The 17,604-nt window shown below is 35.3% G+C and overlaps 1 protein-coding gene across 4 annotated transcripts in view; it reads right to left on the reverse strand.

The window, feature by feature from the left end:
* Positions 1-386: 386 nt before the first annotated feature.
* Positions 387-17,604, reverse strand: part of LOC144978685 (uncharacterized) — an 84,071-nt gene continuing 66,853 nt past the window's right edge. For all 4 annotated transcript variants that reach the window (XM_078925088.1, XM_078925085.1, XM_078925087.1 and 1 more), the window contains 5 exons: positions 16,432-16,631; positions 5,960-6,043; positions 4,257-4,390; positions 2,160-2,311; positions 387-1,206 (listed from right to left, as the gene is read on the reverse strand). In XM_078925088.1, the coding sequence (XP_078781214.1) occupies positions 1,049-1,206; positions 2,160-2,311; positions 4,257-4,390; positions 5,960-6,043; positions 16,432-16,631 (728 nt within the window). In that variant the 3' untranslated portion in view covers positions 387-1,048. The remainder of the gene's footprint in view (positions 1,207-2,159; positions 2,312-4,256; positions 4,391-5,959; positions 6,044-16,431; positions 16,632-17,604) is intronic.

Here is a 17,604-nt window from a genome sequence, read left to right on the forward strand (position 1 = left end):
ACGAGGCAATTTTTATAAAAAATCCTGATCCTGTAATGCCCCTGGCTTTACTGCCCTGATAATCAGACTTAAATCACAATGTGAAATTGAATGTAAGCTTCAATTTAATGTACGAAAACAGATAAAATTGATGTTTCAGGTTTCCCCTTTATCAACAAAACCGGATGAATAAAACACTACAGACTAATGAGATAATGGGGTAGTGGCGTTGTTAAGATGAATGATAATAAGACTTAAAATGATAGAAAAATGCTTATCAATCCTACTCATCAATTGATTCGTTGTTTTGCCACATCCACAACTGTTGATAAAGGGGAAAAACTCACTGTTCACATGTTTCATCTTTGCTGATAAAACTGGGAGATAAAATTTAACTTCAAAAGTTGTTTTTTTTGTTTGTTTGTTTGTTTTTTTAATCTTTGACATAATAACAATCTAGCGTTAGAGTTTTATTATTATTTATACTATTTTGCCAAAAATGATTACAAAGCTGAAATGATTAACAAATGCCAACTATATAAACAATAAAAGCCTTTTGTAAAACAATTACACCTGAGTTTTAAAAAAATTAAGTACTTGTGCTTCATAAAACGTTACAATCCCTATAACTAGTCTTTATGATAATCCTCGTCAAATTGCAACTTAAAAATAATTACAATTATCATATCTCTGCATTGTTCAATAACGGTTTATTAATATTAATACCACTGCTCGAAAATTAAGGCAATGTTACTTTTGATAGGAAATCAATTTTTCTTTTCTTTTCTTTTCTTTTCTGGAGAGATGCAAACAAACTTAATTTGTGATTGATTGTAATCCCTTACATATTCTCTATATATAGCCAGCCAAATATAACATACCAACACACAAAACTGTGTGTAATCTGTAACATGTATAGTCTGCTTGATATAATTTGGTGAGAACTGATCACTAACATGCTGTCAACTTCGTTCCTTAAAGATGAAAAAAATGAAGGCATCGCTCTTTTACTCAAACATTAATTCCGTCACTGACCCCAAACCTAATTAAATATCCACATTCTCTCTCATCATAAATTGCGAAGGGTGAGCTCAGATCGTTTTCGGACAGGATCAGGACTCCTCAGGGGGACACCAGATGTGGATGCATTCAACATTTCCTGTTCATGCTCATACTGCTTCTTAGCGTCTGCAAATTGGGCCCCGGACCAAGTCTTTCTTCTCGCAGCTGGGAACAAGAATAGATAGTTTTTAGCATATACATATATATTTTTATTTCATTTTTAAATGAACACAAATAACAGCAAACAAAATTAGACTTCATACATCAAAACATTGCGGTTGTTGTAATTTAACTGTTGATTCTAATCCAGAAGCCTTTTTGGACTTTTTGAGCATTCGCTCTTCAATCCAATGCCATGTTGTAACGTTTAGGTGTTTTTTGCGACTATGTGGTCTAATGGTATGACACTCGCTTTCGGACCTGAAGGTCCTGGGTCCAGCCTCGCTCGACGCATGGTTGAGTCCTTGGAAAAGGCTTTTTACTCACATTCTCTCACTGTACACAGGTGTAAAGTGAGTACCTGACCATTAATAGCGTTGTCGCTGTCCAAAAAATATGTAATATCGTCCAACAGGCGTCATGTCCGTCCTACATGTTATGTGTTGCTGTTGGTCAGGGACCCCTTGCAAAACGTTAGTGTATTGGCACGTTTAGTCGAATTGCAATAAAAGTCAATTGAAAAAAAATAATATATTCTAATAAATAATAAAATAATAATAATAATAATAATAATAATAATAATAAATAATAATAATAATAATAATAATAATAATAAATTAATAATAATAATAATAATAATAATAATAATAATAATATAATAATAATAATAATATAATAATAATAACAATAAATAAAAAAATAATAATAATAATACAAAATAAATAAATAAATAATAAATAAATAATAAATAAATAAATAAATAATAAATTCATAGGACGCCGATCTCCACCAAATGTATTCAATGGCACTTTTAATTAAAGAACTATGCATTTTTTAAACTTTCAGATAAGGCTGGTGTGTGAGAGGATAAGTAACCAAATCTTTGTAATTCGTGTTCGACTGTATGACTACACACTAGAATCAACACACAGCAGGCTTGCCTACGGTTCAAGACTCACCAGCCTGTTTCTTGCTTTGCTGCGTGACTTGTCGGGCCAGTTCTTGGTTGAGGGCCAAATAGTGGGCTCTCTCCTTCTTCTCCTGCTGGACGCGCGAGTGAATGTCGGTACTGGGAAGTTGGCTAATATCTGGCTGGGACATGGACATCACGCTGCAAAGAATGATAGATGGAATTATAGAATGAATGAATGAAGTTTGTTTTTGTTCTTAAGGGTTTTACGGCGCCTGCAACACATTAAGTAAGGTCATATCAGTGCTAGTAAAAAGAAAGAAAATGGGATAGTAAAAACTTCTAGAATGACAATTAAACTACCCAAGAAAAGGTAAGACATAGAGGAATTGTTCAAATAGGAAACAGATGTAGATTCCAAGAACACACTATCAAATTACTGAGTTCGAGACCACCTAAAAGTCTCATCCAGACACAAGCACAGGTCCCCGCTAAGAGGAATACACTCAAATGTTTATAAATCATATATAATATGTAAACAAAACACAATACATTGCAAAACAGAGAGATGATTTACAAGTAAAAAATACCATCTCCCAAAACTCTAACTATACATTTGACTGCTTCCCTCCCAGCTAGGGTATCTGGCCAGGGCCAGGACAAAACTAAGTAATCTCATCCCAAGACAAAGACAGAAAGCATGTTGAAAAACAGATACAGGGGTATAGAAGACATAGTAAGTACCTCCCAGCCCACTGTGGGAGGTCAGGAACCCCACTCAGAATGAATGAAGATGAAATCACTAAAATCCTTTGTGACTCGGTTCAGACTGCCAGTTGGGTGATTCGTTCTCCATTAATTCTCTCAATGGAGGGTCCTGACAGCATGACCGAGATCGACACCTCCCCCCCCCCCGCCCCACCACTGGGTAAAGTCAAGATTTTTTTTTCGGACCCCCCAGTCCACCCAGCAGTGATTGGGAAGCTGGGTCTGTTAGATCTTGCAGAAAGTACTTTGCGATAGACTAGTGTCCAATCCAAAGGATAGCAAGCAATTACTATTGTCCGTTTCACGCTACAGAAACTGGGATAAACTGAGGCTCCATGGGCCTAATGTCTCTGAAGGTACACTTTACTAATTCCCTCAATCAAACGATAAAGGTAAGATTGATCTGGCAGGCAGAACTGGTGAGTATCATCAATTGGAAGTTTTATCAATCACTTTCTGAGAGAGTCAGAGAGGAGCAACTGTTGCGTTTTCTACAATAGAGTGACTCATAGGGCACAGGGAAGGATCATTTTTTAAAAATCTTTTATATTTACAATAATTGATAATTTGATCATCTGAAATTCTGGTTGACCATGATAAATTTTTGACTGTTCAAATATTAATGCTATGCATGTCCGCCAGCCAAATTGAATATACCAACACACAAAAAACTGTGTGTAACCTTTAACGTTTATAGTCTGCTTGATATAATTTAGTGGGAACTAATCACTAAGAGGCTATCTAAAAATAATGACAAAGAGCTGAGTGATGTCAACTTTGTTCCTTATATAGAGATAAAAATGAAGGCATCGCTCTTTTACTCAAACACACTAATTCTATCAGTGAAACCAAACCTAAATAAATGGTTCTGACTCTGACTACTGAAACCTAAACATTTAATCACCTTTTATAAAAAGCAATCACCGATCATTTTTTAACTCTTTCAGAGCCATTGGTCACATTGTGCAGCCAGAGCAGAATCCGTTCTACTGGCCAATGGCCGCACAGTGCTGCCGGTCTTGAAAGGCAAAAAAAAAACCCAATGTAATCCAATCCTACTTTCTACAAAAGTTCTATAAATTGAACCAATGGTATCATTTCTTTCATCAGAACATTCAATTGGCCCTAGGGGGTGGGGGGAGGGGGGTATTTTAATTGAGATTTTGCACCAAATTCGAATGTCGCTTTGTCTTAGCTTGCCATTCTCATGCTGCCTCAATCAGGTGTCAGCCATTTTGTGATGGAAATGTCAATATAACCTCAGCGCTCAAAGAGTTAAGATATGTATGAATTTTTATAAAAAAATACTACCTGTTATAAAAATAATCTAAAAATAATAATAAACTTGTAACACATAATTACAAAGCTTGTAACATACCTCTGGGTGGTTAGCAATTTCCTGATTCTTTCTGATCGTTGCTGCCTCACCATCTTCTCATGCTCTGTCAAATGTTCAGCATCCGCTTCAGCATCGTATCTCTCTGGGATCAAAACTTTGTCAGGCATTGACAACTGAATGGGAAGAAGTTTGGAGATTAAGATAGGGGGGGGGGGGGGGGGATGGAAGAGGAGAAGAATTAATTCTGAGTGATGACTTTTGTATCCATTTAATATAGAACAGTAATTGGTATACAGCAATTCTTGTTATAGGTTACACAAATTCAATAATGTTTGTTTTTTTAATATCTTTTTAAAAATATTTCATTTTGCCACTTTGTTTAAGATAGATATAAAGAAATTAAGAGCCTTAGATAGATAAATAAACAATAAGATCCCTATATAGATCAATAGACATTAAGAGCCTTAGATATATAAACAGACATTAAGAGACTTAGATGGATAGATAGACATTAAGAGCCTTATATACAAAACTTAAGACTAGATAAATATACATAAGATCTAATAAAGACATTAAGAGCTAATAGATAATAGATTAAGAGCTTAGACAATAAATAGCCTTAAGAAAAAGACATAAAGCCAAGATAGATAATAACATAAGAGCTTAACAGATAAACCTTAGATAGATAAAAGATTAGACCTTAGATAGATAAATAGACATTAAGAGCCTTAGATAGATAAAAAGACATTAAGAGCCTAAGATAGATAAATAGACATTAAGAGCCTTAGACAGATAAATAGCCTTAGATAGATAAATAGACATTAAGAGTCCTAGATAAATAGACATTAAGAGCCTAAGATAGATAAAAAGACATTAAGAGCCTTAGAAAACTTACAGTCTGTTGGTCAGGGACCCTTTGTAAAGCGCTTTGAGTGAATTCATTGGATATAGTGCTATATAAAAGCTCAAATATGTTTTATAAAGCGCAATATCCACTAAATTTGCTCAAAGCACTTTACAAGGGATCCCCAGCCAACAGCAACACTTATCATATTGGATAAGACATGTCAGGCGATACTACATATTTTTTTTTGGGGGGGAGGTGGGGGGCAGAGATAATGCTGTCAACGGTCAGGTATTCATCCTACACCTGACGGTGATGAGAAAATGTGAGTAAAGTAAAGAGCCTTTTCCAAGGACTCAACTATGCAGTGCTCAGAGCGGGACTCGGACCCTGGACCTTCTAATCCAAAGGCGAGTGTCATACCACTAACAGACCTGTCTACTACTACGAAAAAAATCGTAGAAATACGAAATTTTGGTTCCAATTTCAGAAGTTCGTGAGCATCTCTAAGTCATGAAAACTTTTTGAAAATGAAAGTTGACGCCAGAGTGCATATATAATTCTAAGGATTTTGAAGTTGTTATTTTAACCCTTCTGAGAGTAAATTGTTGATCTATAAAGTTAACTATAACAAGATATGAAGTGAGTAGAAAAGTGCCAGAAGACAATAGAGAATAAAAAATTTTTCCGACGTGATCCGTTTGAACTCTGCACCTTAGTTGTACAGTACAACTCCGCTCTGGCAGTGAAAAGCGTGCTCTAACCGTGTGAGCTATCCACGAAAACAAAAATATTCGTTTCAAACCCATTTTTTGTCTCCTTAAAACTATGAATTTTGAAATGTTCCAACTAGGAAGGTCTGCACTAGACCACATGATGAAAAAACAAACAAACTTACAATTTCTCGATCTATGACATCCCCGTCTATCAAGTCTTCCCCTCGACCTTGAGAACTTTTCACTATGTCGGGAACATCATCAATCTGAGAGATAAAAAAATAAAAAATTTTAAAATAGCATACAAAATTAACCATACCCCATTTCATTGTAAAAAAAAATCAGCATGGTGGTTGAGATCATTACTCTAATAATAACTGTAAAGAGTGATGAATAAAACAGCTTTTTAAAAACAAACCAAAAAAAAAACCTAACACGGAATGTTTCGGGCTCAAAATGCTTCTACAGCCAACAACAAAAAACACTGAAATGCTTCTACAGACAACAACAAATTAACACTGATAATGCTCCTTCAGCCAACAACCAAAAAAAAACAAAACAATGAAAACATAAATACAATACTACAAAGCAAGATCAACGGCAGAGAAATATTCGGCATGTCCTTTCTGTATAAAAATCTTGGAATTCTCTCTCTCTCTCTCTCTCTCTTTCTCTCTCTCTCTCTCTCTCTCTCTCTCTCTCTCTCTCTCTCTCTCTCTCTCTCTCTCTCTCTCTCTCTCTCTCTCCTCTCTCTCTCTCTCTCTCTCTCTCTCTCTCTCTCTCTCTCTCTCTCTCTCCTCTCTTCTCTCTCTCTCTCTCTCTCTCCCCTCTCTCTCTCTCTTTCTCTCTCTCTCTCTCTCTCTCTCTTCCTCTCTCTCTCTCTCTCTCTCTCTCTCTATCTCTATCTCTATCTCTCTCTCTATATCTCTCTCTCTCTCTGAAGTAATAGGATCTTGGACATTCCTATCTTTTAAAATTGATGTATTTATGTTTTAACTGTTTGTTTTTTTAATTGTTGTCAGCTGAAGAGGGGTTTTGAGCCCAATACGTTCCATGTTTGGTATTTTGTTCTCTTTCGAAGTTTGTTATATTCCTTTTTGTTTACTATTATTTTCATGACTTTTTACAGTCCACAGTTTCTAGCAGCTTAGCATCACTTTGAAAATATAAGAGTTTTGTTTGAGGGGGCTTGACTAAACACACTGTGCATTAACCGTTTGTTTTGTTTTTAGGGGTTTTACGGCGCTTGCAACACATTTAGGTCATTTCAACACCAGTAAAAAGGAAGAAAATGGGAAAACCAAAAAAGTGATAGATTTATCATTGAAAGCACACAAAAAGAAGTAAGACACAGGGAAATTGGCTCGAATAGGGAAGAGACGTAGATTCCATGAAAACACTATCAGTTTAATTAGTTTGAGATTACCCAAAAGTCTCATACAGACACAAACAAAGAACCACAGTAAGAGGAATGCACTCAAATGTTTACAAACCAATAAATATTTAAAACTTTTTTTTTTTAATGTAACAGTACATAACAGAGAGATGATTTACAAAGGAAAAATACCATCTCCAAAAACAAAAAAAAACTATACATTTTGACTGTTTCCCTCCCAGTCAAAGACTCTGGCCAGGGCTAGGACAAAACTAAGTAATCTCATTCCAAGACAAAGACAGAAAGCAACTCGGGTAAACAGATATAAGGGGATAGAAGACATAGCGTAAACTCCTGCCCACTATGGGAGGTAAGGAACCCCACCCAGACATGGTGCATTTAGTAGAGATCATAACTACACCATTCTATTGATGATTTTAAAGTATTCAAATAAAAGCTATTAGATCAAATACTTATATATCAAAATGGTGCTAGCAAAGTTAATCAACAAAAAAAAAACTTGAGCTTTTATATAGCGCAATATCCTCTAAACGTGCTCAAAGCACTTTACAAGGGGCCCCAGGCCAACAGCAATACTTAACATGTAGGACGTGTCATGACACCTGTTGGGCGCTTTTACTAATTTTTTTTTCAATTGTGTATGGTGATGTCTTGGAATGATGAACTCCATAAATATCCATAATTCATTTAAAATGTATTATTTTACACAACAATCAATATAATATATAATATACATCGCGGTGATGTGATTAGCGGTCATATTATGAGAGAATGATGATTGAGATTACAGATTTCAGCATCCAACCAAAAAAGTGATAATAGATAGACTTCGGATGGGAACAGTTAAGACTCTGTACTTGTTCCCATCCAAAGCCTCTCCATTATCACTCTTTCGTTTGTATTTTCACGATCCCAGGCTTCAGGCAGCCCCCACTGCTCTCTAGATTTCAACATCAAATTATGGTTAGAAATTTATCAATAGAATTATTCATTTCATGACAGATGGACAATAGTTGTTTAGTAATCAAACAGCAAGAACAAAAATAAAAAATTAATAAACATCTACTTTAAGAAAACAGACTAGATTTTTCAAAAAATCAAAAATGTGGAACACTTTAAAATGTAACAATGGGAAGAATATAAATGGTTTTTGTGCACCTACAAAAAAAAACAAAAAACAAAACACAGCAAACAAAAATCTACACAATTGAACACATAACTTATGCCTAATTCCACGCCCGGTCGAAAAACAAAACAAAAACTATAAATAACAAACTAAATAAAGAAACTTAAATTGAACTAAAACCCATCTCAAAATGGTGTATTAACAAATTCTGTGGGGGAAAAAAAAATCAGAGTGTATGGTTTAAATATGTGTCAGTGCATGACATAATCAGTCGGAAGGTGACAATTTTGGATTTGAAATTTTTTTGTTTTGTTTTTTTTTTGCATTTTCTGAAAGAATATGCTCTCCATAGCATATTAATCTTTATTTGAAGTAAATCGGTTGATTTTTCATGAAGTTATGGTCAGATGTATGGGAAAAGTATCCAGCAACTTTTCTCAAATTTCATACTTTTTCAACTCTCTCTCTCTCCCTCCCTCTCTCTCTCTCTCTCTCTCTCTCTCTCTCTCTCTCTCTCTCTCTCTCTCTCTCTCTCTCTCTCTCTCTCTCTCTCCTCTCCCCCCCTCTCTCTCTCTCTCTCTCTCTCTCTCTCTCTCTCTCTCCCTCTCTCTCTCTCTCTCTCTCTCTCGCTTTGATATTTCCCTAAGGTGTTCAAAAAGGGTTGATTTAATCATTTATGACAGGAACTCATTTTGGATAAAAATTGAGTTTCTGACTAATCTTGGCAAACCTTTTCACTATCCGACTGATTATATGATTCACTTTAAAATATGTGATACCCATTGAGAACTGAATTGCTATGACGGAGGATACATTTTTTCAAGTTCTTCTACTTAGAAATGTGAATATGCATGGAGTTAATTTTATAAAGAGTGCATTGATTGAGTGTAGCACCGGTATTACAATAGACGTGAAGTGCAATAAAAACCACACTAAAGACATTTACAGAAGCATTGGTACAGTTCCATCTCTCTCATCCAAACTCCACAATCTGAATGTCTCCATATCACCCAGACAGGTTGCCAGGGGACAGATTTTTTTCTTCTTTATTTATTTATACACTGTAAGGGGGGGGGGGGGGGGGGGGGGTCCCAATAGCTCAGTTGATAGAGCACTCGCTTCACATGCAAAGGAACCGAGATCGATCCCGGGTGCAGTCAAAAAAATTTCTGACCCCCCTCCCCCCGTCCATCCAGCAGTGAATGGGTAGCTGAGTCTGTTAGATTTGGTGAAAAGTACTTTGTCATAGACTAGCATCCTATCCAAAGGATAGCAAGCAATTGCTATTGTCTGTTTCACGCTATAGAAATCGGGATAAACTCCAGCTCCATGGGCCGAATGGCTCTGAAGGACTACTTTTTTAAAATTTTATATATATATATAGATAGTTCGAAGTTGACATCACTCAGGTCTTTGTTATTGTTTTTTGCAATCTGCATTTATGAGTAATATTCACTAAACTGTATTAACCAGACCATAAACGTTCATGGTTACACATAGTATTGTGTATTGGTCCATTATATTTCCGGATGGCAATGTTGTGGGCTTCTTAGCCAAGCCCATACTATCTATAGACCGTAGGGACTGATTCCAGTATCCAAATGTCTCTGTAATCCAGACAAAATACCGGGAAAGAAGATGTTTAGATCAGAGAGACGTGACTGTATTATGTTTCCAAACAGCAATATCAACAAATTAAATTGTTTGAATGTGTCAGATTTGTACCAGGTATCATTTTGACGTGAGTCTCACCATGTATTTTAGTATGATTATGATGATGAAGAAGAAGAAGAAGAAGAAGAAGAAGAAGAAGAAGAAGAAGAAGAAGAAGAAGAAGAAGAAGGAAGAAGAAGAAGAAGAAGAGAAGAAGAAGAAGAAGAAGAAGAAGAAGAAGAAGAAGAAGAAGAAGAAGAAAGAAGAAGAAGAAGAAGAGAAGAGAAGAAGAAGAAGAAGAAGAAGAAGAAGAAGAAGAAGAAGAAGAAGAAGAAGAAGAAGAAGAAGAAGAAGAAAGAAGAAGAAGCAAGCAAGAGAAGAAGAAGAAGAAGAAGAAGAAGAAGAAGAAGAAGAAAGAAGAGAAGAGAAGAAGAGAAGAGAGAAGAAGAAGAAGAGAAGAAGAGAAGGAAGAAGAAGAAGAAGAGAAGAGAAGAAGAAGAAGAAGAAGAAGAAGAGAAGAAGAAGAGAAGAGAGGAAGAAGTAGAAGAAGAGGAAGAAGTAGAAGAAGAAGAAGAAGAAGAGAAGAAGAAGAAGAGAAGAGAAGAAGAAGAAGAGAAGAAGAGAAGAAAGAAGAAGAATGAAGAACACGAAGAGATGAAGAATAAGAAGAACGAAAAGAAGAAGAAGAGAAGAAGAAAAGAAGAAGAAGAAAAAAGAAGAAGAAAAGAAAAAGAAGAAAGTAGAAGAAGAAAAAAAAGAAGAATAAGAAAAAGAAAAGAAGAAAAGAGAAGAAAAGAATGAAAGATGAAAGAAAGAAGAATAAGTAGAAGAGAATGAAGAAGAAGAGAAGAAGAAGAAGAAGAAGAAGAGAAGAAGATAAGAAGAAGAAGAGAAGAAGAAGAAGAGAAGAAGAAGAAGAAGAAGAAGAAGAAGATGAAGAAGAAGAAGAAGAAGAAGAAGAAGTAAGAAGAAGAAGAAAAGAAGAAGAAGAAGAAGAAGAAGAAGAGAAGAAGAAGAAGAAGAAGAAGAAGAAGAAGAAGAAGAGAAGAAGAAGAAGAAGAAGAGAAGAAGAAGAAGAAGAAGAAGAAGAAGAAGAAGAAGAAGAAAGAAGAAGAAGAAGAAGAAGAGAAGAGAAAGAAGAAGAGAAGAGAAGAAGAAGAAGAAGAAGAAGAAGAAGAAGAAGAAGAAGAAGAAGAAAGAAGAAGAAGAAGAAGAAGAAAGAAGAAGAAGAAGAAGAAGAAGAAGAAGAAGAAGAAGAAGAAGAAAGAAGAAGAAGAAGAAGAAGAAGAAGAAGAAGAAGAAGAAGAAGAAGAAGAAGAAGAAGAAGAAGAAGAAGAAGAAGAAGAGAAGAAGAAGAAGAAGAAGAAGAAGAAGAAGAAGAAGAAGAAAGAAGAAGAAGAAGAAAAGAAGAACGAAGAAGACAGAAAGAAGAAGAAGAAGAAGAAGAGAAGAAGAAGAAGAGAAGAAGAAGAAGAAGAAGAAGAAGAAGAAGAAGAAGAAGAAGAAAGAAGAAGAAGAAGGAGAAGAGAGAAGATGAAGAAGAGAAGAGGAGAAGAAGAAGGAAGAAGAAGAAGAAGAAGAGAAGAAAGAGAGATGAAGAAGAGAAGAAGAAGACGAAAGAAGAAGAAGTCAGACAGACACACAACAACAACAACAACAACAACAACAACAAATACAAGAAGGAGGGGAGTAGGAAAAAGGAATAGAGGAGGAAGAAGAAAGGGAAGAGGAGAAGAAGGGGGAGGGGGAGGGGAGAAGTTGAGGGAGGAAATGAAGAGGATGTAAGAGGAGGAGAGGGGAAGAAGAGGAGGGGAATCAGAAGGAGAGTATGTTGGAGGATGAGAACTCCGATAAGTTATTTGTTTGTTTTCGACGACGACGACGACGACGACGACGACGACGACGACGACGACGACGACGACGACGGCGGCGGCGGCGGCGGCGGCGGCGGCGGCGGCGGCGGCGGCGGCGGACGACGCGACGACGACGACGACACGACGACGACGACGACGACGACGCGACGACGAGACGACGACGAGAGACGACGACGACGACGACGACGACGACGACGACGGACGACGCGACGACGACGACGAGCGACGACGACGACGGAAAGACGACGACGACGACGACGACGACGACGAGACGACGACGACGACGACGACGACGACGAGACGCGACGACGACGACGACGACGCGACGACGACGACGAGACGACGACGACGACGACGACGACGACGACGACGACGACGACGACGACGACTACTACTACTACTACTACTACTACTACTACTACTACTACTACTACTACTACTACTACTAATAATAATAATAATAATAATTACATAATAAAATAATAATAATATCTTTATTGTTCATGAAGGCAATATTTCATTTGGTTACAGCATAGACATATTTTTAAGAGTTTTACGGCGCTTGCAAACACATTTAGGGCATATCAAGGCCAGTAAAAATGAGGGAAAATGGGATAGTCAAAAAATTCTAGAATTACAATTAAAACACCCTAGAAAATGTAAAACAAAGGGAAATTGGTTCAAATAGGGAACAGATGTAGATTCCAAGAATACATCATCAATGTTGTACTTAGCTTGAGATCATTTAAAAGTCTCATCTAGACACCAGCACAGGATCCCACAAAGAGGATTACACTCAAATGTTTACATGACATGTTCAAAACAAAAAATATTACTATCACTATCAATCCATCTCCCAAGACTAACATTATACATTTGACCCTCTCAGCCAAGTACTTCAGCAAGGGTTGGGACAAAACCAAGTAAACCAAGAGAAACACAGAAAGCAACTTAGAAAACAGATATAAAAGGAAAGAAGATACAGAAAGTGACCTCCTGCCCACCGTGGGAGGTCAAAGACCCCACCCAGAACTGAGAAAAGGAAAAGTAGGAGAAAAAAAAGATAAGAAAACGACTTTAAAATTTCTAGATAAAAAAAAACAAAAACAGCTCAACTAGTGGCAAATTGGAAATTCTTGTCAAATACAAAAATAACAATAATGAAAATTCACGATAACCAATTTATCATGCTTTTTTCATACAAATACTTTTATGAAAATTTTAAGAAATAATAACAATTAAAAAAAAAATAAAAATAAAGATTATAAAAATAAAACACACTGCTGTGAATAATTCCTTTTAAGTACAAAAACATTTTTTTTACCTTCAGTTTTAGTGATTGGCCTGAGGCGTACAGGGACAAAAGGCGTGATGTAATAATACATAATTAATTCTACAAACATACAAATATCCAAATGTACTTGATTTGTTAAAAATGAGATTCAAACAAATTGGTCAAGGAATCCGGGGGATTACTGTCTTAAAACTAAATTTACTTTTTTTTTCTTCTTGATTTTTTTTTTTTTTTTTACACATTTTTAATAATATGTCAAAAAATTAGGTGAAATTGCAAGAGGACGAGTCTTTAAAAAAGATAGTGGCTACTTCTGCAACTAAAATTCACATATTTGGTCTTTTTATCATACCAAATATAACATGTACAAAATACCCTAAGTCGCAAATGAAATTCATACATGTCCGGGCTCAGATAAGATAAGCATGACCATGACAGCTAACCTAAAAATGATAAAATAAAGAGTATTTCAAGTCTAAACTCATAGTTATTCAACATCAAGGAGCGTCTTTTATTGAAAATTTTGATGTTTCATTTCATTTGTTACCATTTTCAAATTAGTTGTTTGTTTTTTTTGTTTGTTTTTTTAAAAAGAAAAACAAATATTGGGCTTTGTGTTTCCCCCCTAATTTTAACAATTCATCAGTGTTTCAATTGTTATGTGAACAACATATTAATAGCATTAATCCCATTAACCCCAGATGTGTTTTTAAAAAAAAATTTTTTTTAATTTTATGCCAAGATCCCCCTAACCAATCATGTCCATTAAATGCTTTTTTTGACAGGCGACAAAACTGTTCGTGTCCATTGGGCCTTTAAATCATTGGTAGTTTTAAAATCTCCTGCAAAGTGTGGTTTACAATGAGTTGAACGGTTTGCGACCAAAAAAGCCAATGAAATCATGAACCATTTAGTCGTAGACCTTCCGAGCCATTAGGCCCATGTAATCACGGAGTTTATCATGGTATTCTTTTCGAGAACAGACTGACGACAAAAAAAAAAATCAGCTTAGATGAATCACTCATTGGTATATTTGAAAATGTCCAAAAGGTTATTTATAATAATAATAATAATAATAATAATAATAATAATAATAATAATAATAATAATAATAATAATAATAATAATAATAATAATATAATAATAATAATAATAATAACAATAATAGTAATAATAATAATAATAATATAAATGCTGAAAACTTATATAGCGCTATAACTTTGAGACACCTGACTCAAAGCACATTAATATTTCATCAAAGTCTGCCATAGCCTTGCTAGGGGCATTGACAAATTAAAATTCTCTTTTGTTTTTCAGCTTACAATCAAGACTGGCATTAGATATGATGCTCATTGGTTACAATTTTAACAATGGCAATCTTGTACGGTCAACTATTGACTGTGCTGCAAGTGTGTTGATACTGAATGTAAATTTGTTATATTATACTGACTTATGGGAATCGGTTGCTGACAATTCAGAAAAATTTGATTACAGAATGATTTCAAATGTTAGCGCATACAATGTAAATATTTCTCAGGTTATTTATACAATGACTACACCATATGACGTATATACATTATAACATGGGTTAATGTTAACAAAGCTTGCATTGTAATTCTATGCATGCATCACCAGTGATGTTGACAACAACAACAACAATGGTAATGTTGATAATGATAATCATAGTAGCAATAATAATAATGAGGATGATGATGATACGACTGTTACAAACATAATTCTTATCACCTTCATCACTCTCGACATCAACATTGCAACAACCACAGCCCAAGTAACAGCGATATTAGCTAATCAAACTTTGCTATACAATTAGTTATTGTTTTATTCAACAATGCTAAAATAAAGTATTAACATGCTCTCAACAATAATGAATAACATTCATTAAATGTTAAATTTAATAATCAATATCATGGCATGCAAATAGCAATGATCTAGACAGGTTTTTTTCTCCACGAGGTCTACTTGTCTCCAGAGTCAGTTCACATGAAAGTTCAATTATAGAAAAATCACCAAACTTTTCTTAAATTCCAGATGGGACTGTTTATGGGGGAAAAAAAATATCTCCTCAGTTAAATAATGTGGTGAAAAAAAACTGACACAGACCTCAGCTGAGAAAGTTAGTTCCCTATTTCTTTCTGCTTTTTTTTTTTTAAAGGGAAATCACTAAAGCTTTCCATAGAAAAAAAAAATTTAAAGGGAAACCACTATATCTTTAGAATGGCTGACCTAAGAACACTTGGAGGAGAGATGTAGAAGTGGACACCAAGCATTTGGGACAGACATGGAGAGGATTGGAAGTGATGGCACAGGACCAAAAAAAGTGGAGGACCTTCGTTGATGACGGGGCAAAAGGCCAAAGTAAGGAAGATTGTCCTCAAGTCACAGTTTGGTTTTAGCTCTTTGCTTGCTCAAAGCACATAATATATTATAGGACATTATACGATTCTTACACTCAACACCTCCGATGAATCAACTAGCATTGCCATCTCAATCATCTGCTCAAAGATTGTTATTTAAAAAAAAAAAAAAGACATAACTCACTAGAATGGGATGATGATAATCTTCAAAATTGTTCATGCGTAAAGGTACTTTGATTATAGTATTGGACCATTCGTATGGATAAATTTAGATGCTTATTTCTCTTGTATGATATTATTATAATATTATTACATCAGCATCATTTTTTTAGATTTTTAAATAGTCATGTAATTTCGCTAAACTTTCTCATGCATCGGCCTTACCCGAAAAAGGTAGAATAACAATACCTTGATAAGAACATGAAACAAACATCAAACGAATAATTATTTCATAACATAGTAGACTTAAAGAATCTCTCTGTAAATCTAAATATAATGTTATTTACATATTTCTTTGTTTGAAAATTCTATCTCAATGATATTTAAAAAATTATCTTCTGTTTATAAAGTAATACAACCTAATTGTTATCTAAACCGTTAATTTCATTAAAGAGAAAATTATGATTTAAAAGAGTTTAAATCTAAAACAATATATTTTCAGTTGTTTGGTTTTTGCCATTTAAAAAAAACAAAAAGAGGTAATATTCAAAATAATTCTAGTTGTGTGGTTTTCCCATATTTTAAGTGAAGCATTAGTATTGTGGTGAGATTACACGATTTTCTGCTTTAAGCATTATATCAAGTGATTGTCTAAAACTAACTCAGAATGCACAACAGCAAAAGATGTCAGGGATTCTAACACACACAAAAATAACGTTTGTAATTAGTAGGAGTGACATTATCTAATTTCTTGACTCAAACACTCAAAATACTTACAGATCTGTTGAGGATCAAATCCCCAGCAGAAGAGTGCAGCGTTGGATTTAGGAGTGAAGCACTCTCAAGCTTCAAGGGTTGGCTACTTGAAATGGTGGAGTAACGTCCCCTTGATGTCTTCCTGGCTTCCCACTCAGCTGCGTGCTTGGCCCAGGGTCTTGGGGCATACAAGCTGGACGGCTGACCAGTCACTTGTTGGTCTAGTTTGGAAATTCAAATCGAAATCTATATCAATCCTATCACAAACTTACATTGCAAAAATTTATTTTTTTAAAATTGAGCTTTTATACCGCGCAATATCCACTAAACATACTCAAAGCACTTTACAAGGGGTCCCTGACCAACAGCAACATTTAACCTTTAGGACGGGACATGACGCCGGTTAGGCGATATTACATTTATTTTTGGAGAGACACAACGCTGTTAATGGCCAGTTACTCATTTTACATCTGAGTACAGTGAGAGAATGTGAGTAAAGAGCCTTCTCCAAGGTCTCTACTATGCGCCGAGCGAGGCTCGAACCCAAGACCTTCCAATCCGAAAGCGAGTGTCATACCACAAGACCACATAGCCACATATGTTGATGAGGTCAAGTTGAGAAAAGATAAATAAAGAGAAAGTATTTTATTTCATTGATGAGATAAATGAAAGGATAGAAATAGAGGCAAAGTTGATAATGATATCATTTTAATGCGTTACTGGTTGTGAGTAATTACGCAACCAAAACTTAGTCTTGCTGACCTGCATACTTAAACTTTTAGAAAATGGTAGTTTTCAGTAAGAAATAATAGAAGAGACATTTTAACTATTGTTTAAATTAACTCTTTGAGCGCTGAGGTTATATTTGCATTTCCATCACAAAATGGCTGACACCTGATTGAGGCAGCATGAGAATGACAGACTAAGACAAAGCGACATTTGAATTTGTCGCAAAATCTCAATTATAAGACACCCCCTAGGGCCAATTGAACTTTCTGATGAAAAAAATTATACCATTGGTTCAATTGATAATACTTTTGTAGAAAGTTGGATTGGATTACATTATTATTTTTGCCTTTAAGGACTGGCTACACTGTGCGGCCATTGGCCAGTAGGACAGACTATGATCAGGCCACACAGTGCAGCCAATGGTGCTGAAAGATTTAATAATTTGCCCACAGCAGAAGTCAATAA

This window comes from Berghia stephanieae, chromosome 8 (genome assembly GCF_034508935.2).
Source record: "Berghia stephanieae isolate SIO BIC M18660-M18661 chromosome 8, UCSD_Bste_1.3, whole genome shotgun sequence".
Taxonomy (NCBI): domain Eukaryota; kingdom Metazoa; phylum Mollusca; class Gastropoda; order Nudibranchia; family Aeolidiidae; genus Berghia; species Berghia stephanieae.